General features: G+C 39.8%; 2 protein-coding genes across 2 annotated transcripts; both read right to left on the bottom strand.

Annotated features, from left to right (window-relative positions):
* Positions 1-8,038: 8,038 nt before the first annotated feature.
* LOC140943547 (uncharacterized) lies at positions 8,039-13,881 on the bottom strand. The gene is made up of 4 exons (XM_073392638.1): positions 13,286-13,881; positions 10,416-10,525; positions 9,280-9,675; positions 8,039-8,678 (listed from the first exon to the last, which is right to left on the bottom strand). The coding sequence occupies exons 1-4, from the start codon at positions 13,671-13,673 to the stop codon at positions 8,508-8,510; spliced, it is 1,065 nt and encodes a 354-aa protein (XP_073248739.1). The 5' UTR covers positions 13,674-13,881; the 3' UTR covers positions 8,039-8,507.
* Positions 13,882-19,672: 5,791 nt separating this feature from the next.
* Positions 19,673-26,203, bottom strand: LOC140943444 (uncharacterized). The gene is made up of 6 exons (XM_073392532.1): positions 25,855-26,203; positions 22,339-22,406; positions 22,146-22,220; positions 21,547-21,615; positions 20,873-21,097; positions 19,673-20,041 (listed from the first exon to the last, which is right to left on the bottom strand). The coding sequence occupies exons 1-6, from the start codon at positions 26,201-26,203 to the stop codon at positions 19,868-19,870; spliced, it is 960 nt and encodes a 319-aa protein (XP_073248633.1). The 3' UTR covers positions 19,673-19,867.
* Between the last annotated feature and the right edge of the window lie 483 nt (positions 26,204-26,686).

Raw genomic sequence — 26,686 nt, 5'->3', positions numbered from 1 at the left:
AGAACTGAAAGAATGACCTCTTTAAGAAATCGTTTACCAAGATATGCCGATAACTCCACCTATTTTTTTGTCCCAGTTGGATCTGATAGAAAAACGAGGGAGCCGACTGATACGTTGAACAAATTTGGGTGGGCTTTCATCACACTTCATCTGAAACAGCGTCCTTGCATTCTTTTTGCCGCGGTGTCCAATTGTGTTATATTATCACCTGAAAATGTTTTTATTACCCTTTCACCACAAAAGTACTGAATTTCCTCTTAATAACGTCTCAATATCTCGGTTACGTCTTCAAAGATGAATTCCTTGAGCCGGATATTTTTTTTTTGGTAAACTTGGGTAAAACATTTCTTCGGATATCTCGTACACGAAATATTCCTCTGACCCGAATCTTGGCGAGGGTCTTTGTATATTTACCTCCTTTGATTTCCCAGATTCTGAACTTAATCTGTTGAACGGTTTTGATTTTTGATTCGATCTATGTAATTTTGTATTGCCTGACACTGAAAACCAGCAATAAATTATGCCTTCACATTATATGTTAAATGGTAAATGCTTTATCTATAGTGGTAAAGCACAATCCAATAAGAACACATCACAACATGATAAAAAAAATCTCCTACTAGCAGGAAACAATCTCTTTGGGTATTTACAAACGCCAGCGGCTAAGAGCGGACAGCTAGTGGCCAAACTGGTCCTCAGGACTCTTCTCCCTTTTTCCAAGGGAAGGACTGGGAACAAGATTAAGTGGTGGTATTCGAGGAGCGTGAGGCACACCCAGGACCGCGGAATTGGAGTTCAACACGCTAACCATTCGTCAACACTACTCCGCCTCCCCGCCCCCCAAACAGTCCATATAGGTCGAATAGTGTACTAAGGGTATGATTTTAAAACTATTTTCATTCCCAACACCCCTGATTGAGTACTAATTATTTCAAATATCTTCAGGTGCCCCTCCCGCACCTCTCCCACCCTCCTATTCTCTGGCACCCACCCCCCTGTCCTCCAGTTGGCATATTCACATAAAATCTAGAATCTGTCACCAATTTCTTAGAACAAAAGAATGTTTTGCGTTAGAAACGAGTTCAATCCCCATAGGATTTCTTTTTTTGTTGTTTGGCCAACATGTTCATTGTTTTGTACTGCAATATGGCCGCCGTGACGTCATGTGAAAACGATCTTTTGAGCAAGGTCTTCGTCTGCTTATGCTTCTGAAATTTGGATTTCTTTTTGTTAAGGTAAAATATCAAGGGATGTGATAAACGACCATAAATTTTTGCTGTCCAGCCGGTCATCAGCGTCGCGTAGGCTGACCCAATACAGAAGAGACTGACAACTAACATTAAGGTATTTTATTTCTTTTATTTCCCCCCAAACTTAAATATTTTGCGCAGTCGTTCTCTTTTGTTTCATAACCCATGCAATATTAAATAATTAATACATAAATTACAAATTTTACATATATGCAACAAACATTTATATTATAATTATAAATTATCATTCATAGGCTGTGCAAAAAATTCAGGTACTGTGCTATTTACAGATTCACTTTTTACTTGTTATATACACGGGTGGACGAGCACGCGGTGCTCTCATTGTCAAATCTAGTTATCGTATTTCCTCGAATGAGCGACACCGCTGTAATAAGCGCTCTCCTCTACTTTCCTTAATGTCTTGGATAGTGAGGACGTCACATTGAAAGCCTCCTTTTCCCCACTTTTATTGACTATTTATCTCCTTCCCAGGGTTCTCTCCTATCTCGCCTCGGAGAGAACCCTGGAAGCAAGTGAGTTTGACTATGTCAACACAGAAATGCGTTTTTCTCCCTGAATTCAGTTTCAGACCATTTTGTTTGTTATCTCTGTATATTGCCAGTGTTTATTTATGTCGGTTGTCCGTTGTTTTAATCTTCTCCCTCTTTTTGTTTGCCTCCCATAAGGGAAACATTTAATAAACTTCCTCCCTTAGATTTAAGCTCTCTAGTTCCCTTTTGATCCAAATTTTGAATTAGCGCCTGTCCGGTTTCTCGAGGAAATACTTCATCAACTATTTACATTTTTTACAAAAAAAAAAGGAAATTCCTACTTCTACTAACCCTACTTCACCTGCAAATAAAACTTAAAGAATTTATCATTCCGTCAAACAAGACTAAACTTTACGGAAAGAGTATGAATTATTCCCTTTCTATCTCCTTTAAATTTCTTTGGCAAGCAAATATTCTTTGCAGCCAGTTATATTATTTTAGTCTCTTTTAACACCTTATCATCATTGTTTTCGAGGAAACTTGCACCAAGGTTTATGCGGTAAGAAATTTGACAACGTAGTTTTTTTACCGCCCACGATCATTGAGGTCGTGCATAATCATTGAGAGTTCAAAGGTCACATTCCAAGTAGAGTATGGTACACAACATGAATTTTACCCCGGTTTTGCGCGTTCCAGTACATGTACAAGTGTAGTAAGGTAATCCACCATGGGTAGAACGTGACAGTTGGTTACTAGACGCATCATTTGAATAGCATGTAGCTATCACTTTTTTCCCCTGAAAAATAATGAAATTAAACAAATGTTAAAAAAAGAAAAACTGTGACTAGGCTCCTATACATTTGTCTTGGACGTTTTGATCGTTATTTCTTAAAAGTTCAATTCGTAACCCATCCGAGTGACCACAAATCAGTTTTTGACCAACACTTAAAAAAAAACATAATCTGCATACGCTCCAAGATCCTCACTCACTTGAAAAATTTAAAATTGGGTCAACTCTGTCAAAATTTATTTTCCGGGGATTTTTTCCCTGTTTTACGATTTTTTTGCCTCTCGAGGCCTGAGTATCTCTCGGAAAAAGTAAAAAAAGGCTTAATGAAAGCTTAGAAGAAGCAGATGGAATAATTAGCTTCGTCTGCAAAACACGTTTTACGCCTCTCAGTCGCCATGGTTAACGAAACTTTTACCATCGTTACGTTACGTTCTGTCATGTTACGTTACGTCATGTCTGGTTACGAATTTTGCTGACGATCGCGGTTCTATGACTTTGCGAGAGCGTAATGAGTTGATTAGGTAGTAGGGAATTGAGGAAACCCGTGTTTCTCAGCTGCTATGTTCGGGTTTCTTAATACGAATTAATTGATTTATAGACGATACTTACTACTGCTTCAATGATCGACACGTCATTGTGTGCCGAGGTCCCTGCTTGTACCTTAGCTGAACCCATAGTGGCTTTGAAAACACAAGAGCTAAAGTTTCCAGCTCCCCCTGGACCCGGGGGCCCTGGAGAACCGTTAAGCCCTCTGGTACCATTTTTTCCTTCCGTCACTACCATTAAAGCCCCGAGGGCCGTCTGCTCCCTGTGGACCCGGTGGCCCGGGTGGTCCACGTGCACCAGGTTTTCCAGACACTCCTTTACTGCCATTGAAGCCCCGAGGGTCCTGTGGCCCCCTAGAGCCTTTCATTCCTGGTGGCCCTGCCATTTTCCTGACGTTTTCCTGTAAAATGAAGGAACAGATTGAATCAAAGCTATGGATGTATAAGTGATTCAACAAAGTCTTCTTTCGGCATTGGTAACTGGGCGCTGGGAATCTATTTTTTTGTGGTCACTCAAGCACATTATTGCGTTGCTCTGTACGCCTGAATGCCCTATGCCCAATCGCCAATGACCAATTGCCAAAGCATCCTTTATAGAATTAGGTATAAACGGTTTTAATCATCTTAAGGTCTGATGGATCGGACCAAGATCCAGGGGTGGTTCAAACTACCGAAACGAGATAAGCTTTGACCGTATGAGCCTCATTGATCCTAAGCGTGCCTATACCTTAATCGCTCTTGACTTAAACCTTTTTAGCCTGGCAGGAGGGGGCACAATGTGCCCACGCTGACTTTACAAAACCCTCAAACTTTCTGGATATGCCCTGAACTTAATCAAGAGGCTTAAATTTTGTGGCATCTGCTTGAAGTATCTCAATAAAAAAAGATTTTGCATTGTGTGGTTCCCTGGCCACAATTTTTCATAAGATCCTCTAGGCTTATACCGACAAATCATCTTACATAAAATGTACTGCAGTGTAGAAATCTATTAGAGAGGAATTTCTCTTATTTCTCTTTCTTTTAGAAAGGTTTCCTCTTGTCCACTTTCACTTTGTTAACTCAAACAAACAAACAAACAAACAAACAAATTCATCAAATTACCAGCTTTTGCCACAGAGAAGTCAAATTCTTGGAAGGTTGATTGATTCTTTCGATGTCACTACCTTGAAGAGAACCCAGTCGAGGGTTGGATTTGCGCAAATCATGTGCGCCCAGAAGAAAACAACAGCAAAAAGTATCAGTGTTAGTACAGACCTCTTTGTATCACTAATCCCGTTTACATATCAGCTCTATTAAGGTGGCTCGATATAGTTTTTCAAGGTCAATACCTCCCAAGTTTGAGCGTAAGCTACGTCGTCATAAGCAAAGATTTGGAAAAATTGACACCACAGTTGTATTAGATAGAGATGAAAATTTGTTATGATCAGGGTTGCAATGACATCGGAGTTGTCATAGCAACGAAATGACGCCATTTCCTATTTTACTTGCAACAGTATTTCTAGGTACTGGGAACTGTTCTTCAAAAATCGTTTACTGGAGCTTTTTCCCACAATAGCCGCCTCGATGTTCGTGAAGTTTAAGCGAAATCTGTAAGAGCGTTATCGAGATATTTCGGGAAGAAGTTTTTATGGTTAGAAATACGGTAAAAAATGGACAATCTTGATGTTGGACTGTTATCTGTACTAAACGAAACGCTTTTGACATGCAATTTCACCTCATAGTAGTTTCAATATTTTTAAAAACGTGTGTGAAAGATCATGGAGATACCTCCAGCCGATTGCTAGAAAGAAGGATTTGATTAGTATGTATTAAGGCGCTCTTTTTAGCAGTAATGTAAACATTTCGGTCTACTTTAACAAATTAGCGAATAATTTTTAAACCGCTCGATAAATTTTTTCGAAAATTTAAGACTCTTGAGACTAACCGTCCTTTTATATGTCCTCTTAATTTCAAGATTACTGATACACTGTAAGGCAGTAAAATAAGGGCTTGAATTCGATAATATTTTGTCAAGAGTTTTGTGTTTGCAAGTGATAGCCTCTCATTATTCAGGGGTATTGTCTCCAGAATTCATTTTTTCGTGCACAACAATAGCTAGCATTTTTGCATATGTCAAATGCATTGTTAGTTTCTGCTGTTCACGTGAAAATGAAACCTTGAGACAATACCCCTGAATAATCAGAGACTCTCACTTGTAAAGACAAAATTTCCGACAAAATATTAGCGAATTGTAGCCCTTATTTTACTGCCTTACAATATATCAATAATCTTGAAACTAAGAGGTCATATAAAAGGACAGTTTATCTCAAGAGTCTTAAATTTTCTAAAAAAATTATCGAGCGGTTTAACAATCAGTAAATCTATTATAAATGCATATTCAATTGAATCAATAAGATTTCGTGCAGCGGAACTTCCCGCAGAGAGGGCTCGTCATTTTACTAAGAGGGTGTGTTTTGGTGTTTGCAGGCAATATTTTTTGCCGTACTGATGCTGCTATTCTGTTCTGCTTTTGAGACAGCATTATAATTTGCCGACAACTCAATTTAACTGCTTAACTCGAATCTGACTCAAAAACTTAAAGTAATAAAACACGATAACTTGGTTCCTCCCTGGCCTTAAATAAGCTGAATATGTGTGTAGATAAACTGAGATTTACGTGTCTATTTTAATCATAAGCACTCAATCATACCTTGATTCTGGGGTTTGTTTTGCTTTCCATCTTTGTGAATGATCCAAATGTTCAAGACAAAGGAGATGACTGAAACGACGATAAGAGCTCCGACTAGAACGCGGAGAAATTTAACCTCCTTACGAAGTCGCTCGATACTGGGCGCACACATTACATCTTTTGTCGCAGGCCTCGAACCTCCACAAGTTCCTTTCAAACTATATTCATGACCCTCTAAGTTCTCGACTTCCTCTTCAGGGTTCTTTAAGTGGAGTTCGTTAGTTGGCTGGACTTTCACGGTTTTACTCAGTCGAAAGGCTGGCAACCTGAACATAATGAAGACGTGTTGACGGTGAATAGCCTTGACGGCACTCAGAATTTTCGCCTCAGTTGGGAAAAAAGAACTGAAAGAATGACCTCTTTAAGAAATCGTTTACCAAGATATGCCGATAACTCCACCTATTTTTTTGTCCCAGTTGGATCTGATAGAAAAACGAGGGAGCCGACTGATACGTTGAACAAATTTGAGTGGGCTTTCATCACACTTCATCTGAAACAGCGTCCTTGCATTCTTTTTGCCGCGGTGTCCAATTGTGTTATATTATCACCTGAAAATGTTTTTATTACCCTTTCACCACAAAAGTACTGAATTTCCTCTTAATAACGTCTCAATATCTCGGTTACGTCTTCAAAGATGAATTCCTTGAGCCGGATATTTTTTTTTTGGTAAACTTGGGTAAAACATTTCTTCGGATATCTCGTACACGAAATATTCCTCTGACCCGAATCTTGGCGAGGGTCTTTGTATATTTACCTCCTTTGATTTCCCAGATTCTGAACTTAATCTGTTGAACGGTTTTGATTTTTGATTCGATCTATTTAATTTTGTATTGCCTGACACTGAAAACCAGCAATAAGTTATGCCTTCACATTATATGTTAAATGGTAAATGCTTTATCTATAGTGGTAAAGCACAATCCAATAAGAACACATCACAACATGATAAAAAAATCTCCTACTAGCAGGAAACAATCTCTTTGGGTATTTACAAACGCCAGCGGCTAAGAGCGGACAGCTAGTGGCCAACCTGGTCCCCAGGACTCTTCTCCCTTTTTCCAAGGGAAGGACTGGGAACAAGATTAAGTGGTGGTATTCGAGGAGCGTGAGGCACACCCAGGACCGCGGAATTGGAGTTCAACACGCTAACCATTCGTCAACACTACTCCGCCTCCCCGTCCCTCAAACAGTCCATATAGGTCGAATAGTGTACTAAGGGTATGATTTTAAAACTATTTTCATTCCCAACACCCCTGATTGAGTACTAATTATTTCAAATATCTTCAGGTGCCCCTCCCGCACCTCTCCCACCTCCTATTCTCTGGCACCCACCCCCCTGTCCTCCAGTTGGCATATTCACATAAAATCTAGAATCTGTCACCAATTTCTTAGAACAAAAGAATGTTTTGCGTTAGAAACGAGTTCAATCCCCATAGGATTTCTTTGTTTGTTGTTTGGCCAACATGTTCATTGTTTTGTACTGCAATATGGCCGCCGTGACGTCATGTGAAAACGATCTTTTGAGCAAGGTCTTCGTCTGCTTATGCTTCTAAAATTTGGATTTCTTTTTGTTAAGGTAAAATATCAAGGGATGTGATAAACGACCATAAATTTTTGCTGTCCAGCCGGTCATCAGCGTCGCGTAGGCTGACCCAATACAGAAGAGACTGACAACTAACATTAAGGTATTTTATTTCTTTTATTTCCCCCCAAACTTAAATATTTTGCGCAGTCGTTCTCTTTTGTTTCATAACCCATGCAATATTAAATAATTAATACATAAATTACAAATTTTACATATATGCAACAAACATTTATATTATAATTATAAATTATCATTCATAGGCTGTGCAAAAAATTCAGGTACTGTGCTATTTACAGATTCACTTTTTACTTGCTATATACACGGGTGGACGAGCACGCGGTGCTCTCATTGTCAAATCTAGTTATCGTATTTCCTCGAATGAGCGACACCGCTGTAATAAGCGCTCTCCTCTACTTCCCTTAATGTCTTGGATAGTGAGGACGTCACATTGAAAGCCTCCTTTTCCCCACTTTTATTGACTATTGACCTCGTTCTCAGGGTTCTCTCCTATCTCGCCCCGGAGAGAACCCTGGAAGCAAGTTAGTTTGACTAAGTCAACGCAGAAATGCGTTTTTCTTCCTGAATTCCGTTTCAGACCATTTTGTTTGTTATCTCTGTATATTGCCAGTGTTTATTTATGTAGGTTGTCCGTTGTTTTAACCTTCTCCCTCTTTTTGTTTGCCTCCTATAAGGGAAACATTTAATAAACTTCCTCCCTTAGATTTAAGCTCCCCAGTTCCCTTTTGATCCAAATTTTGAATTAGCGCCTGTCCGGTTACTCGAGGAAATACTTCATCAACTATTTACATTTTTTACAAAAAGAGGAAATTCCTACTTCTACTAACCCTACTTCACCTGCAAATAAAACTTAAAGAAATTATCATTCCGTCAAACAAAACTAAAATTTACGGAAAGGGTATGAATTATTCCCTTTCTATCTCCTTTAAATTTCTTTGGCAAGCAAATATTCTTTGCAGCCAGTTATATTATTTTAGTCTCTTTTAACACCTTATCATCATTGTTTTCGAGGAAACTTGCACCAAGGTTTATGCGGTAAGAAATTCACAACGTAGTTTTTTTACCGCCCACGATCATTGAGATCATGCATAATCATTGAGAGTTCAAAGGTCACATTCCAAGTAGAGTATGGTACACAACATGAATTTTACCCCGGTGTTGCGCGTTCCAGTACATGTACAAGTGTAGTAAGGTAATCCATCACGGGTTTTAGAACGTGACAGTATGTTACTAGACGCATCATTTGAATAGCATGTAGCTATCACTTTTTTCCCCTGAAAAATAATGAAATTAAACAAATGTTAAAAAAAGAAAAACTGTGACCAGGCTCCTATACATTTGTCTTGGACGTTTTGATCGTTATTTCTTAAAAGTTCAATTTGTAACCCATCCGAGTGACCACAAATCAGTTTTTGACCAACACTTAAAAAAAACATAATCTGCATACGTTCCAAGATCCTCACTCACTTGAAAAATTTAAAATTGGGTCAACTCTGTCAAAATTTATTTTCCGGGGATTTTTTCCCTGTTTTACGATTTTTTTGCCTCTCGAGGCCTGAGTATCTCTCGGAAAAAGTAAAAAAAGGCTTAATGAAAGCTTAGAAGAAGCAGATGGAATAATTAGCTTCGTCTGCAAACACGTTTTACGCCTCTCAGTCGCCATGGTTAACGAAACTTTTACCATCGTTACGTTACGTTATGTCATGTTACGTTACGTCATGTCAGCTTACGAATTTTGCTGACGATCGCGGTTCTATGACTTTGCGAGAGCGTAATGAGTTGATTATGTAGTAGGGAATTGAGGAAACCCGTGTTTCTCAGCTGCTATGTTCGGGTTTCTTAATACGAATTAATTGATTTATAGACCATACTTACTACTGCTTCAATGATCCACACGTCATTGTATGCCGAGGTCCCTGCTTGTACCTGAGCTGAATCCATTTTGGCTTTGAAAACACAAGAGCTAAAGTTTCCAGTTCCCCCTGGACCCGGGGGCCCTGGAGAACCGTCAAGCCCTCTGGTACCATTTTTTCCTGGCGGTCCCATGAGGCCCCCTGCTCCTTGAGGACCCTGCGGTCCGGGTGCACCTTGTTTTCCGTCATTACCATTAAAGCCCCGAGGGCCGTCTGCTCCCTGTGGACCCGGTGGCCCGGGTGGTCCGCGTGCACCAGGTTTTCCAGGTACACCTTTACTGCCATTGAAGCCCCGAGGGCCCTTTGGCCCCGTAGAGCCTTTCATTCCTGGTGGCCCTGCCATTTTGCTGACGTTTTCCTGTAAAATGAAGCAACAGATTGTAAACAATAAATCAAAGCTATGGATGTACAGCTGATTCAACAGAGTCTTCTTTCGGCATTGGTAATTGGGCACTGGGAATCTATTTTTTTTGTGGTCACTCAAACACATTATTGCGTTGTTCTGTATGCCTGAATGCCCTATGCCCGATCGCCAATGACCAATTGCCAAAGCAACCTTTATCGAATTAGGCATATACAATTTGCAAAACGGTTTTAACTACCATGAGGTCCGATGGATCGGACCAAGATCCAGGGGTGGCTCAAACTACCTAAACGAGATAAGCTTTGACCGTATGAGCCTCATTGATCCTAAGCGTGCCTATACCTTAATCGCTCTTGACTTAAACCTATTTAGCCTGGCAGGAGGGGGCACAATGTGACCACCCGGCCCTGACTTTACAAAAACCCTCAAAATTTCTGGATATCCCCTAAACTTAATCAAGAGACTTAAATTTTATGACATCTGCTTGAAGTCTCTCAATAAAAAGAGATCCAGCAACAACAATTGCCGCTTGATTTTGCGTTGTGTGGTTCCCTGGACACAATTTTTTCATAACAGCCTCTATGCTTATACCGACGAATCATCTTATATAAAATGTAGTAGTGTAGAAATCTATTAGAGGGGAATTTCTCTTATTTCTCTTTCTTTTAGAAAGGTTTCCTCTTGTCCTCTTTCACTTTGTTAACTCAAACAAACAAACAAATTCATCAAATTACCAGCTTTTGCCACAGAGAAGTCAAATTCTTGGAAAGTTGATTGATTCTTTCGATGTCACTACCTTGAAAAGAACCCAGTCGAGGGTTAAATTTGCCCAAATCACGTGCGCCTAGAAGAGAACAACAGCAAAAAGTATCAGTTTCAGTACAGACCTCTCAGTATCACTAATCCCGTTGGCATATCAGCTCTATTAAGAGAGTGCTGACAATTTTTTTCTTGCTATATCGGCTTGTTTCACGCAAAGGCCTGATATCTTCACGGATGTCTCGCGTCCTACCAATTTATCGCGTTCCGCTAAATTGCAGGGTCCCAAAAATAATAAGCTGGAGGCTGAAGTCCAAAGTTGAGAATGAAAAAATATTTTTACCTGTAGGAATGAAGAGATCAGTAAATCTATTATAAATCTATATTAATTCAATTGAATCAATAAGATTTCGTGCAGCGGAACTTCCTGCAAGGAAGGCACGTCATTTTACCAAGAGGGTGTGTTTTGGTTTTTGCACGCAATATTTTTTGCCGTACTGATGCTGCTATTCTGTGTTATCAACCCGAGAAGTGACTGCATAACGTAAATGGGCTCTTTCCCTATGCATCACTCCTAATACTATTCTCTTTCGCGGCATGTACTTACAGTCCCAGTTTTCTTTATTGGGCGGCATATAGAAGACAACTCGGGTATCCTTCTTGCGAGGTTTGTGAAAAGCTGAACCTTTTACAAGGACGACAGGGAGACGCTTGCGTGTGGGTGTTCCTTCCGATTGGAGCTCGAACTTGTTTTCATATATTTTGTTTGTTCGCTTTTGATTTTTGTCAAATGCACGAAATGTTCAACTGCTTGCTTAACAAAATGACGAATTTTTGTAACGGGCCATTTAATTTTGGCCATGGTCAGATATTATAATAACTGTGCTATTCCGAGAACGGGGCATAAGTCTGAGTGTAAATTCTCTCAAAACGGGGCCCAATTTGGAGTCCCGGAAGAATTCACTCAAAACATACCCAAGAACACCCTCCCCCGCGAAATAAATGTCGCCCATATGCTGGAGTATGATAGAATGATAATATTATTTGAATTTCTAGAAGTATTGATTGGTAACATATGCTCCACTTTTAATTTGAAATCGTTCAAGGTATTGCTCATAATGATCATTCTATCTAACAGTACAGGCAACATGACCCGTAACGGATCCTTTCGTTGAGAAAAAGCTGGGCCAAAGCTACTTATGCTTTTTAATACCGTATGGAGGTCAGATTGTGCAAAAGATGTATTAATAAAGTAATCGGAATGCCCATGTTTTGCAACAAAACGTGACCTTGTGGTAGAAATTGATCTTCGGTATTTGTTTATTTAAGTAAGTGATCCGCCATAAAATGATAACACTATAGCTGGCGTTTTGAGCGGCTATACTACAGACCGAATTGAAGATATTTTTATTTATTTAGCCAGTGATTCTTTTCATTTATGCAGGCAGGTATAGTGCAAAACTTGCGTATGCGGCACATGCCTAGGTATTCTGCCAGTTTTTCCCGCCTTTTTTCTGTTTGTAGTGACCTCGCTTCGGACTTCACCCCGGAGTCAGGTAGTTGTTTTTGTTTTTGATAGAAATGAAAGTTTTCGCGGTAAAAAAAAAAATAGATTCATAAAACTCAATGTCATAATGGTATTATAGCAGCATTATACCATAATACCATGTCTGGAGAGAAAAAAGAGGCTGCCAGTTATTAAACCTTCTCTGTAACCCTAACAGTTCCTCGTTCGCTTTCCCTAGTTAAGAGAGAACTACAATCTTCCGATTTCCTCGTTGTTTTGTTAAGTAGCAACTTCCCGAACCGCGTCTTGTCTCATTATAGTGTGTTATAACATGGTGGATGGCATAACACCATTAAGTTTCCGTTATAATTTTTCCATGGTTTATACTACTACATGAAAAATTTCTGCAATTTGATTGCGTTAGAGCAGTGGTATTTCAGCTTAATTGAAATACCCAGTAGTATAAACAAATAATAGCATAATTTGTACGTGTTATTTGGCATAAATACCACTCGTGATATTTCAAAATTGTCTCAAATTTCACTCGTGTAAAGGCTCGTGAAATTACGTATAACGGTTTCGAAATATCACTCGCGGTATTTATGCCAAATATCACTACAATTCATGCTATTACCTATACAAATTTGTTTCGGGAAGTCCGGTCACATGCACTACACCAATTTCCTGTGGAGAAATGTAGCGCGAGTTTTAGCCCACGAGCATAAAAAGATCCCGTCAACTATCCGAGACCGTAGTTATACAAAATCTGAAGAATGTTTTTAGGTCAATTTTTCTCCCTAAAGAAACATTTAAAACTTACAGTGTAACAAACTCAATCGGGACCATCCAAACGTTGATTGGCTAATCAAAAAGGAGTCTTAATTTGGCAGATCGTTAGCCAATCAGAATTAAGAACATGTAAACATTGCAAACGTGGAATAGACTTGTGATCCGGAGCCGGGTTAATTAAGGAGTTACGTCACCAAAGAAAAGGAAGTAGCGATATTTAGTGATTAACCGTATTGAATTACCAAACAAGTTGGGAAACGGGTATACATCCCGTTTTATATCAAACGCAATGTAGAAGCATCAAAGAAACTTTTTACTTAAAAAAGTGGTAGAAAAAAAAATAAAAAAAATAAAAATAATGTCCCTGCTAAGACACTGTTTGCAGTAAAAGACCGTATTGCCCAGTGAAGTGGTTCGCGATGAATGTAGACCTTCTTAAAGAGAGAGAAAGATTTTTCCGATAACCTTGAGATGAAATTAACGGAAAGCAAAAGCCTACCCCCTTTCGTTTACGCCTAAATTTACAGTGTAAATACTTCTAAAACCTACCGTTTGTATCCAAAGTAGTAGAAGAGGGCTTTTCGTTGGTCATACCCCCTTTGTAAAATATAAAAACTGTGACCGCCAGAGAGGCAAACGAAAGAATGGTCAGCATTACCAGCCACGCAATAAGGCATGTTAACCTCCGAGATGATTTTCCTGCTGTACTTGACTCAGATAAAACGTCAATGTACATTGGCTCAAGACGCAAGTCCCGTGTGCTTTGCTGCTTAGTTTTGCCCTCCCATAGATTTTTCGTGCTCACTGTTAAGGCAGATACGTTGAGAAATTCGTTTCTTCCGAAATTTAGGGTGGAGTAGAGATTTTCCTGGCTCGTGGAAAGGGCACCTGGAGGCACACATTCGCTGTATTCATTCTCAGATTTTCCTGCGGGCATGTTTATACCAAAGACTCAATTGTGAAACTTTCTGGTCATTTGTTTTGGCTGTTGTCTGTAGTGTTCGGTAGATTGTGCGTAATTACCCAGTTGCTTTTCTGCCCACGCGGTTTGACATCAGACGAAAGGATGTAAATAATACTTGTGGTTTCCGACGGTTTAAGATGATATATTAGAAGCATGAAATTAAACGCTCTTTATCGCATGAAACAACACTCCTAAAAAAGAAAGAGCACTAAAAGGAAGAAAAAGGAGGGGTACAAAACAAACAAACAAACAAACGGAATAAGACAATAAAGACATAAGTATAAACACAGTTGTCCTGAACCATCATGACGGTACTAATTTTAAGACGAGGGCAAAGTCGAGCCGCTAAAACCGGTCAAAGTTCGTTCATAAGTAGCCGGATGTCTAAATTGGCCTGTTTTCTGTTTCATGCACTCGCCTCAACCCAGTTCAGCCTATTATGTGCTTCACTTCATGGAAGTCCTAATGAAGTACCCATTTCGCGATTACTGTTTCCAAGAACGCTGTTTTTTTTTTAATATGTGGTTTTCTCACTCACTAACTGGGCCAAGCAGGAGACATCTTAAGGGCATACCATTTTTTCATGATATTGTTAGAGCCCTAATGGACGCTCTGCTTGTTTTAAGATTAAACATTTCGCCGGAAGGTTTATCCAGGTGGTTCCTACAGCTTAAAAATGTCTTTTTACCCCACACCAGATGAGAAAAAACGATTGAAATGGACATTAAGTTAAGAAATGGAAGTATCGTTATGCAATAAATTACAGTGAAGGTAAAAAGGTGAAGCTCCGCTACCCTGTGTAAATTTGTTTTGGCTTGACCGGATACAGTTATTTAAAATTCTTTGATCCTTAAAAACATAACATATTTATAACGATAACAACCTTGTGGTTGATCTATTCCCCAATAAATGCGTTGTAAATCACATTCTAACTTACAAGCCTAACAAAACAGGAGAAGGGGAATAATTCACTGTCTGTCCTTAACCCACTCCATCCAGTAGGATCAAACCGCATATTCTCTTGACTGTTTTCATTTAAACATTATAGAGCTTATAATGAGAATTTGTTTAACATTAAGACATTGAACCGTTGTTGATCATGGGCGTTGTCCTCATGATTTAGTTTGTTTACTTTATACACAATGTATTTGATGACACAACGAGATTGTAAAGAGGAACCCGATGTTCGTCACTATAAGGCTTACTTAAAACGTGCAGAGTGACTAGAATTAAATGTAGTTTGCAAATACAGCCGTCTCTTCTCGGCGTTCCTCGCCGCTAGAGATGCTAGGGAGCTTTAGCAACGACGACGGCGACGGCAGCGAGGACGTCAAAAAAGCAATAGGTTTATTACGCCAAACAACAAGTTTGCACGTGCTTCACGCTTTTTTGTACATTTCTTTCCCGTCCTTCCACGCCTACGACGTGAAAATGCCTAATTGCAAGTTTTATGCAGGACGTAAACAAGCGACGACGAATCTCTTTTTCTCTCTCTAAACGTGAGTGCGGTCCTCTGGAAATCAACTCCAGGGAAATTGGCCTACACTTGCCATTTTCAGCAAATTGGAATAAACGCGACAAAGTTTGAAAAAACGGGAATTCATGTTAAAACTGACGTTTTCGCTGCCGTTGCCGTCGTAAGTTCCCTGCTGTGACAGTGGGAGAGACGTCAGTAGCTGTGGTTGGAGCAATAAAACCACTGGCAAACCTACAAACTTCAGCCAGCTCGCGTTTTAGATAAGTTTTAACTCCAACTCTTTCCTTTTTCATCTCTAGTCTAACACACTTCAGCAATTTATGCACTGGCTTTTTTTTCCTTTTAACAAGACTGTGACCCTTTTTGTGCCGATTCACATCGGCAGAAACTATACCACTGGATCCTTTAGTAGAATGGCTTTTTTCGTTTGAAAGTGAAATGCTTCTTTCGTTCGCATTTTTTTTCTTGATGAGGAAATAGATCCCTCGCTCTTTATGTTCTTTAGCTTGCCTCATGTCTGCTATATATAGGTCATGGTTAGCCTAAGCTGAATTTAATCAGCGTTTTTAGTTTTCAGGTGACAGTGACTTCTCAGTATTGTGTTGCTAAACGTGCTTAATTAGCCGGTGATAGAAAAATCTTCAGGCCCCCGGCGGGGGCGATTAAACCCTGGTCCAGTGCAGCCTGAACTACAAATCTCTGATTTCCCTCCCATCCATATCTAGTTTTAGACAGGTTCTTTGAGTCAAAGACTGCCCCCTCGCACTCTGTCCCATGCCCTGCTAGCGTTCAAAACCATCATCAAAGGCGTGGCTTTTGCATGTGTGTTTGATTTTGTATCATTTCTCTGTTGATCCATAAGAATATTAATGAATAAACTATTGGGACTCATGGCATTAGATTTTATTTGGAAATTGAAGTGATGATTTCAAGTGATGATTTCAATCCAGGAGGTATCCAAATCACTGTGCCCCATTCTTTCTTGCACCCATTTCTTCCAAGCGCCTGCTACGTACGCAACTTAGCCGAAGTGCTTTGCTTTCGTTTAGAGCGGTTTCACTCACGTGACCATCCGCTATGCAAATTCAACTCCCACAGCGCTGATTTGGAACACCAATATGGCCGCCGTGACGTCATGTGAAAACAATGTATAGAGCACTCTCACTCACGTGGCCAAGAGCTTTGCAAATTTATTGGAACAAAAGAAAGCTTTTACATAAGATAAAGGTTCAACCTCCAGAGGACTGGTTTGTGACACCAACATGGCCGCCGTGTCATTATTTTGGGACAACAACATGGCAGACGTGACGTCACGTGAAAAAGGCTGTATTGTTCAGGAACAGATTCATGTTAAGGTTTCTTTCCATAAATTATTCATGAGAGCTAGCACTAGTAGATTTTATTTTCTATCTCTTGCCACTGCCGAGTAACAAAAATCAAAAGGCACGTCTTCTCCGTCTGATACAAACGGACGTGCAGCAAGAGGGGCTATTTTCGTCCATAAGCAAAGCCCGGAACGTTTGGAATTTTGAGGGCCTAGAAATTCCGTAGTGGCTCAACAGTTATTTCTGTTACCGTCATTTATCCCCACATTCCTTCATTGCTTAATAATAATAATAATAATAATAATAATAATAACAAGAAGAAGAAGAAGAAGAAGAAGAAGAAGTGATGACATAATAAACATAATAAACGATATCATGGCTGTTCTAAAGTAATTACATCCTCCGATAGCACCAAAATAATTTTGAATCGATGATTACACCAAATTACGATCGGTAATACAACTTTTCTTTTACTGTTATAATTCGGGGGTCTTTTTTTGAATGTGTCAGTCGATTCTCTGGGATTACATTGTCTTGTCTTCGTAAACAGTTATTTCGGAGACTCAAGGTCTTTGTTTGGTCGAAATTTAGAGGTTGCCAATTGTCCATTACGACAGACGTAATCCGGGGAACATAGGGCTGAAAAGATATTCATGTTAAATTTGGGCAAACCACAGAATTGGTTGTTGGGTGTAAATTTAAGGCCGGATGATAAAACGTTTGGAAAATGCGCACATTGGCGGCCACAATAATTATAATTTGTCACATGAGCAAAAACCACTTGGCAAACTTTAAAAGGAAATTCCGTCTTACCTACCGCGCTGTTTTTTGCTCTTTTTCGATTAACGCGCATAATTCGGGGAATAAACACTAGGAATCCTTTGTAGGAGAGATTTACCTTGGAGAAATCATACAAAAGAAGAAAAAAGAACAAAAACCTTTCGTCCCAATTGTTCCCCTATAGACAACTATATTTAATAAATCAGATCGGCTGGCTTTTAGACATGAAGGACTTCTGATACTTAGGTATTGGTCTTGAAAGGGATCTTTGCCAAAATAGCAAACATAACTTTCCAGAACTTTCAACTCTAGTGCGGGAATGCACAAAACCTTTCGGAAAAATGTATTTTGGCATGACCTTCAGGCCACCATTTTTGACAAATTGAGTTTTACCATTTTGAAATTTAAATTCATTTAAACTCTAAGTGACGAAACTTCAGGCCACTTTAAGTCACTGGTGGAAGAAGAGGGAAATCAATAGGAATGAGGAGCACAAGGAAGAGGAGGAGGAGGAAAAACAATCTTAATTGAGGTGGAGGAGGAGAGAAAACAATAGAAATGAGGCGGAGGAGGGAAGGAGGGAAAAAATGGAAAGAGAAGGAGGAGAGAAAAAAATAGAAATTTACCATTTCCACATAAACCATAATGCACCTTGTTTATTCCCCCCAAATTTTGCATAAACATCGTCTTCGATTTCTCTTGGGATGACTGTACTACCCAGGGGAAATTTGAAATGATGGTTATGCAAGTTTTTTTCTTGGGGGGGTGGGGGGGGGGAAACAAGATGCATTATGGTCTATGTGAAAATGGTGAATAAGGAGTAGGAGGCAAAACAACAGAAATGAGGAGAAGGAAAACAATAGAAATGAGGACGAGAAGGAGGAGGAAAACAATGAGAAATGAAGAGGAGGCGGAGGAGGCAAAACAACAGAAATAAGGAGAAGGGAAAACAATAGACATGTGGTGTCGGTGGAGGGAAAATAAAAAAATGACGGAAAAGGGAAATAACTGAATTGTGGAGGAGGAGGAAGGAAAGTAGGTTAGTTAAACGTTGACGTAAGTGCCAGAAAAAAACGCTTTTGCATAATTATGCTACAATTCAGCGATTTTGAGTCACAGCCGGCTTCATAAAAAAAGGTTTTTAAAAAATAAACTTTGACATCGATCTAACATCAGTAAAGCTCAGTGGTTAAACCTCCTCAAAATAGCAGATGACCTTATCTTAATGAGATTTATCCACATTTTATTGATAAAGACAAATGACTATGACGTGATCGATGTTAATGTATTCCACCTCAAATTGCAAAAAATGCGGAGTAAAACATCGCTTCTATACTACTTAAAGTCTTCAAAACATGTTACGCGACGTTGCTCGTTAATTTTTTTCTTTTCCTTAAATGGGAAGGTTCTGCTTCTGGTAGGTAGCTTACCAAACGTAAAACGTACATATTCATGAAAAATTTTGCAACAAAGAAATAGAAATGCTTCAGCGAAAAGCTAGATCATATCTGACTATTTAAGGGTGGTTTTCGCTAGCGACGCAGTCGGAGTCGGGGTCGTAATCAAAAGCGTAGAACTTTACGATCTACTGAAAACACCGTTCTAATTCTTCTGATTCCGCTTACGACTCCGTCGCGTACGATCAAGTGAAGACTGGGTCGTCGGAGTCGAAAACAAAAGCGGAAGGACCAAACCAATCACAAAGCGTGGGAATGTGCAATGTGATTGGTTTATTCCTCCGCTTCTGCTTCCGACTCCGACAAAGACAATCGGGTTTCACAAGATCAGAAGCGGAACGTAAGCGATGGAGTCGTTAGCGGAGTCGGAAGAAATTGGAAGCGTTCGGATTCTTCTACCTCCGATTCCGTCGCGCTTATGATTTCGCTTACGACTCCCATTTTTGATTTTCACTAGGTCATAAGCGCCCTTACGACCCCGCGTACGACTCCTACTCCGACTCCGACTCCGTCGCTAGTGAAAACCAGCCTTTACTTTGCTCAGTTTGATGATATTTTCCCCACAGAAATAGAAATACCCTCTACTACTGCGCTTGAAATCCAACATTTTCCCTTTAAAAATAAGGTAGTATATTATAGGTAAGGCTTTTCTATGATTATATAGGTCAAGAATTAAATTTTCCTTGCTTGGTCAGAACTCATCACAGTGTTCATCTCAACTGAAGTGTTGATCGTACCGTCTTTGGTAGTAATACTTTTTATAAAGTATACTGTTTGTATTGTAAGATAAACCGCTCAAGCTGCAGTGGTAGCAAATACCCTTGTGAGGGGCCGTTTGTTGATTTGGTTCCACTAGTGAGTGGGCGTTAAAGAAAGATTTTAAAGAAAGATTTTTTTGTCTTTGAGGGTAAACTTTAATACCTTTGTGGCTTCAATAGCATTCCCTCCTTTTTAACGAAACAGGAATAGTCTAGAAATGAGAAAAGAGCAAACGGAATTTTCGTACAGGATAGTAGCATACGAGACGGTTTCGGCTAGAGAAAGCGAATGAAAATAATCAGAGAGGTCTTGCTGAAAAATTTCAGCAATTCTAGATTCGTATTCTCGGGGCCCTGTTTCCTCTTTTCGTTACACTAGACATTCCCAGTAGTGAATGTAACAATACATGTTCTGGGCTCCACTTTTAACAGTGTTTTTACAATTGCACCGGTATTCTCTAAAGCCATCCGACGTGACTTTGCTTGTGAGCTCCACAACGGATGCATCATTTGTTCCACAATTCACACCAAGGAATTTCTGACCCTGCAAAGAACAGTAACTAATGAATTGAAATGGTGGAAGTTACTGAATGTTAGGTTCCTAAACGATATATGAGCATTGCTTCTTTTGACATCTTTAAACTAGTTGGTAAAAATGATGGGCACCTGAGCGTTCGTGGTTTACTAAGGTTCTGAGGCCCGGTTCAGACGCCCCTCTACTCATGTGCCGAACCCAACTGATGAATTTAGTACGGCAAAAGAGCGGCGTCTGAATCAAATTTGGTACGGCAGTTTTAGTTCGGTGCGGCGAAAACGTTAAGTCCTACAGAGTCTGTCGAACTTTTGTCGAATTTAACTTGGGCTCGACACACGGTGCGCCGTCTGAGTCAGATGTCGCGCCAGTGTCGCTCCAAAGTCGAACTTATTCAATTAGCCTCGGCACATGAAAAATACGGCGTCTGAACCAAGCCCGAGTCAACGTACCCATTCACAGGAACTTGTTGATAATTAGAAACTTTTGCCTTAACAACAGCAACTAGTGGTCAGTGCATTACTACCGTTGCGCATGCGGATGTTGTTCATGGTTTATGGTTGCGTAGTACCTTGGTGAGCGTTACATTGGTCATCAAACTCAAATGACTCATATTGGGTTTACTGGTTGCCAATTTTAAGTATTTAAAACCAAAGAGGAGCTTGAAAATTACAAGCCGTTTGAGCTTTTTTGTAATTTTTTAGACTTTGATCTCATCCTCAATGTCTTATGCTGGTTCATTTCGCGCAGGACGGATTTTTTTTTAAGTGGAAAGTTTAGCTTTGTTGCTTAAAGATTACGTTATGATAATCTTCTCGATGTCTTCTGCTATTAATGCCCTACCTTTTTCTCAGTTGCCTTGACATTTATTTGAGCTTGAATGCCCGCTGTGAAAGGAGAACTTTCGAATTGCTTGTAAGAACATTGAGACAGATTGCCAGAACCAGGCGGGCTAGGGGATCCTGGTTGCCCGGCAACACCAGGAGGGCCCCGGGTACCATTATATCCCGGGGATCCGGCAGGCCCCATGGGCCCCCTCGGACCTTCAATTTGACTGATGTTCATCAACTAGAGAAAGAAAAGAAGTATGTCATCAGAAAAGACTACTAAATTAGTCTACGTATATTTACTGCCTTGGAAAGTTATAAGGGCATGGTGGTGAGAGCACTTTCCTCCCGCTAATATGGCCTGGATCTGGTTCCCGACGTCGACGCCATATGGTGTTTGAGTTTGATGCTCGTCGTCTTACCTGCTAAGAGAGGTTTTCCATTGGGGGTACTCCGGTTTTCCCTCTTTCCATATTCCAATTCGATATGGAGAGTTTCTTGCGGTTTGCTGGGAACACTTGAAGAGCGAAGGGTTTATCAGGTCTTCGAACACTCTCTCTAAATATCGTTGTTTTTTTTGGTTTTATTTTTGGGCAACAAGAACGTGATCATGATCGTGGCTGATGGAAATCTCTACAGCGCTGAGTCTCTTATTAACGTTTCGTTAATTTCTGTTTAAATTGGAGTTACCTTGTCAATTAGATGGTTCACTTCCTCTCTGTTTGTATGTATTGCCTGCCAAAGTGCTGTTTTATTGAGCTAGTGGGAGAAAACACGTTATGTTTTATCACCGTTTGAGATATAATGGCTAATGACTTACGTTTCTTTTATGATGTAAGTAAATAAATGGCGGTCCAAAGTTCTCTAACTATGACTCTGTTGAAGGCAAGCTAACACCTCTGGTCTCGGGCCTCAAGAACAGTTTTCTGTCACTCATTTGCTTACGACTTTAGAAATGCTGAATTTACCTTTTGAGCAACTTTTCTTCTAAAATCTCATTCTTCTTACACGGATGTCCTCAGGGAATGCTATGTCGATTATTAGTATCTTTAATATTAATATCATCATCATCATTTATTTAATATTTATTAATATTATTTATCTGCTCATTTCAGTCGAACATCTATCAACGGTCATCACTCAGCAACGGCCACTATCTTCTGTTCTATTTCGGGCCGTCGTGGAGGGTTTCAGCTGAGCTGTTTGGACTTGTGGAGCTGAAAACGCCACAAAGGTTTAATGAATGAATCAAAGGCACTGACGCAATTTCTGATGCACCATGAAATTACCTTTTGAGTCACTCTGAGTTGTTTAACATCTTGTCCGGTTGTTTGTATCTCTTGCGATAGTGCTCCTATTTTGTCCTTGGAGAGAAAAATATATGTTACGTGTGAAAGACTAGATGTGAAAGGCAATCTTCTAAATTGTTTTGTTTGACGCAAACACTGTTAGTTCATACGCAGGCAAAACAACCGTACCTACCTTTAAATCACTGGCAATGCGAGAAAGATTTTTCTTCATTTCTTCCGTTTCCGCTACCAGTTTTGTTACTTCCATTGAAACACAAGAAAAACAAAGAAAACAATTTTCTTATTAATCAGAATAAGCGAGTCAAAATAATTTACACGAGCGAGAGGTTAAAATTTGGAAACGAATGGAAACATCGAAAATGGCAACACAGTGGTAACACGAGGATGATATCTCCATCATCTTCTTACAGTAGTTATAAATTGATACGCGCATCCTAGAATTGTCCCCTTTCCCACCCCATGTAATAGAATCCAAGAGTCTTGGGGTGCGTTCCTTTGAGATGATCCGGATCAGGATCAGTGATCCGAGATCAATCGGATAATGGTAGATCAAAATAACCGATGAATCCACTCTGGACAAGGATTCGTCGGTTCATTTGATCTACCATTATCCGAGTGATAGCGGATCACAGATCCTGATCCGGATCATCCCAAAGGAACGCACCCTTGGATTCTGGATTTCACGTGGTGGATTCCGGATTCCAGGTTGTTTGTTTGTGGAACCTGGTTTCCTGATTCCAATCCTTAGCGGTATTCCGGATTCCACAGCCCAGGATCCGGGATTCCACAATCAATTAATTCCTGGATTCTGGAATCCAAATTTCCTTACAGGGGGCGACCTTTCATGTTCAATTTTCCTTCAGTAACTGACTTGTCAACTGCCAAAGTTGTAACATTGGCAGACAAAACCTTTAGGACGAGGTCCTAAGAGATTTTGTTTTCCTGCACTTTCGTTTTTGCTGAGAGCGTGATGGTTTTAGCGTGAACGAGAACGGAGGCTATCGATAACGCGTTAGTATGGACAAGACCCTAATGGGCCCTATTTGACTACTTTGACCAGTGAAACGTTTATACTGTACATGACGTATTCGTAACGATTCAAATGACACAAAGTTGAAATTTCAGTCTTATGACATGTAACCAGACATTGGATCAGCCGCTTGCGCTGCGAAACCGCCGGTCGAAAGCCGGCATAAATTCAGATTTAGGGAATCAGGATATTGCATCTGTATTCACCAGTCTTCTTTAGATCGGTCTAAAGGAACAATTGTCGTCTATTCAAGTGTAGTGCGATTTTAATCCGATTTTAACACCGTTTTATCATTGACATATGATTAATAAATTTAGTGCTTTCTTAAGCTAATTCGTTTGTATATATTTTAAGTTGCCGACAGCTGAATAGGATTGAGCCTTTATCGTGCTTGACTAATCATCTTAAACAAAGAAGTACAGTATACATTTTGGACAGCTTAAACAAATTAAACTCTTTGACATAAATTGATTAATACACGAAGTAATGTAAGAGTGGTCTTGACGTTCCTCTTTTTGTGTAAATATGCACAAGTTCTGTTTCGAACCTATTTATTTTTGAAGCTTATTTTTCAGATGTTTTCTGTAATTCAAGCACTTGGTCTCTGTACTAGGGCTTGTAAAAATAAATGAGAAAATAATAAAGTCATAAAGTAAACGTTGTGTTGACCTTTTGCCTCAGGCTATCATTTGAGCCTATTTACTGTGGTTCTTTATCATTTAATACAGACCAATTTCATATAATAGCACACATTTTTTCAATTTTTTTTGATAGTTAAGTGCGGCATCATTAAGGCAATCAAATAATAATTACAATAACGTTCAATGCGACTTGAAAAGACGTTTCATCACTCTCTGTCTTAAAGGTACATCGCAAGTTTTAAGTTATGTTCAAAGAGCCAAGACAACACACGCACTACTGCCAACTCCACACGCCTTCCCAAGGCTAAGTGGGGATTGGGGAACACGCGGGGACGCGAGCGACTGGAGACGAGGCAGCACGTACTAATGGGTCTTTCAGACTGTTTGATACAAATGTTGCGAAGGTTACTGGTATACACAATTTGACCCCCGAACAAGGTCGTGAAAGCATTGCGTGAGGACATTTTCATGTACAAACAAACGATTCCCGCTCCTTACGTTGCCGTTACCCGGGCAAAATCAGTTAATTTCACAGATGGCGTCGGCCTTTCTTCGTCTCGGTGACAAAATAGTGCAAAGAATTTAGTAAATTTAACGTTAGCATTATGATGTGGAAAAACTACAACTCCCTTAATGCCATGTCAGTGCACGAGCCCTGCATTACCCGTCCCGAAATGAAATCTTTATTCACTCGACAATGAGGTTTAATCATGGTTTGGATATCCCAGAAAATTTGGTAATCACGTGATCGTACATTGACCGTCCGTCCGCACCACAGGCATACCAATGTAAAATAACTCAATCAACAGGTATGGCAACCCAAACGCAACTCAAGGTTTTGTTTGGAAGGAAATCACAGGGCTGCCTGGACTTTTAGATAGAAAAAACAACAACAAAGTCGTGTCTTTTTCGGCGTTATTTCTTATGTTTACTCTAATGTGGATAAACGTGAACACAGGAAACAAAATATTGGGTAAGCACATACGACAATTCCTCCATAAAATTAATGTGTAACTAGGAAGTTAGCCTGCGAAAACATCCGTTTCTCCTCGCTCTTCGCCGCTGTGGACGGATGTTTTTGCCGGCTACTAGGAAGTTTGACGTTTTAGTCGTACAAAACAGCGTTGTAGTCGTGCAAAACAACGGCAAGGGAAAGACAAAAAAGCGTGCTGCACGTGCAAATTTGTTTTTTGGTAATTAGAACAAAAAGTGTGCTGCACGTGCGATTTGTTTTTTTTCTAATTAGATCTATTAGTCTTGAAGCCATTTTCATTGTCGTCCCCGTTTAGCATTACACGATTTAATTTCTTTTGTTTATGAGTATTATTAACCAGAGCTTCGCTTTTAGCCCTGGCTTTATAAAACAGGGTTTTTAATTAAGCTACTGTTTCAAGCCTTTTTTTGTCTTAGTTTAAGTGATGACAGGTTGAGGATTTCAAGCATTCGGTCTTTCATTATTATTTTTTTAAAATACGAATATTGTTCTGTATTAAAACACATTTGTTTAATTTGCTGAAAATGAAGCGGCATCATTAAGACGAACAGATAATTAGACTACCATTAATGAGATCTGAAAATTCAGACGGTCCTTGTAGTCTCCATTCCGATGTATATCGGTGAGACATATCATTAGCGATTTCTCGTTCTGCGATTGGTCAATGTTAGGTCCGAACTGCATGAAATATCGCCTTTTTCACTCATGGTGCTTATGTCTTTACCATATGCCCGTCTCAGGTGACAAAACTTGGGCCGTCTATGCTTTTCGTCAAAGGTGATACAAATTAGTTTAGTATCAGTGACAGAATAAAGTCGTCAAATAATTGCCAAGAGTTGTGCAAAGGCACCTTAACCTTAGTACAGCGTGTGCCAAATAGGTATTATACCTTTGATGTGCAAAAACTTGATTCTTTCTTGCGCTTTTGATAACCCTCACCATATGCTGCCTATTGCAGTCCATCTTAAACCCCCGCATGTAATTAACGCCTATCCGGAAGAAACTGGAAGAAAGCTCTCTTACCTTGCACTGAAGAGAAATCTGCTGAAGCAGTACCACCCCGGTGAAACATCAGCACCAACACGGCTAAAATCAAAGTGCAAGCAGCTATCAAAAAGAAAACTGTAACAACAGCGATGATAATACACAACAGTCGCCGCACCACATCTGCATCTGACTGTGGGTGTTTCCTGCTTTGTGTTGATCCTTCTTTCCTTTTGGCCTTTTCATTCTCAAAAGCGGTTTGTTTGACTTCAGGCACCGTGCGGGTACCACTTGCAATATTTTCGTAAACTCTTGCACCAGTTTCGTTTTTAAGTTCCATGTCAAAATAGATGTTCTCTTCCAGAACTTGAACTGTTTCGCGGTTCATCTTCTTAACTGAAAGCGAGGCATTCTATGCGCACGAGAAATTGATCCGCAATTAGTGACCTGTAATATATAATTAACTACAGTAACTTGTCATTCGATGCAGTTAATTACCTGTTTATTTTTTTTATCTAGATAAATGGTTGACGAACTCCCCGAGCACGTAGATCATGACATACCCCACGTTTCCTCTTATCCTCCTTAGACAGGATAGGAAAAATATCATCAAAAGGATTAAATTTAGGGTAAACAAATAATCTGAAGTAACTACCTCTAGTGACGGCTTTGTTTCCTTAGACTGGTAGGGCCTGACAATAGGACTGTTACGATGCAGATGTTGTGGCGTGAACACAGAATGAAACCGAAAACTTTCTAAACTGTACAAAGTTATCAAATGTGACACAGAAATACTGTCACCAGGGACCATAAAATGAGAAATATAAAATATTACATTGAAAACAGGAAGTAAGGTATCGGTACCAACCGC

The sequence above is a fragment of the Porites lutea genome, chromosome 7 (genome assembly GCF_958299795.1).
Source record: "Porites lutea chromosome 7, jaPorLute2.1, whole genome shotgun sequence".
NCBI classification, from domain to species: Eukaryota; Metazoa; Cnidaria; class Anthozoa; order Scleractinia; family Poritidae; genus Porites; species Porites lutea.
Note: the sequence above shows the minus strand (reverse complement) of the source record. Positions and strands in the feature narration are given on the sequence as shown.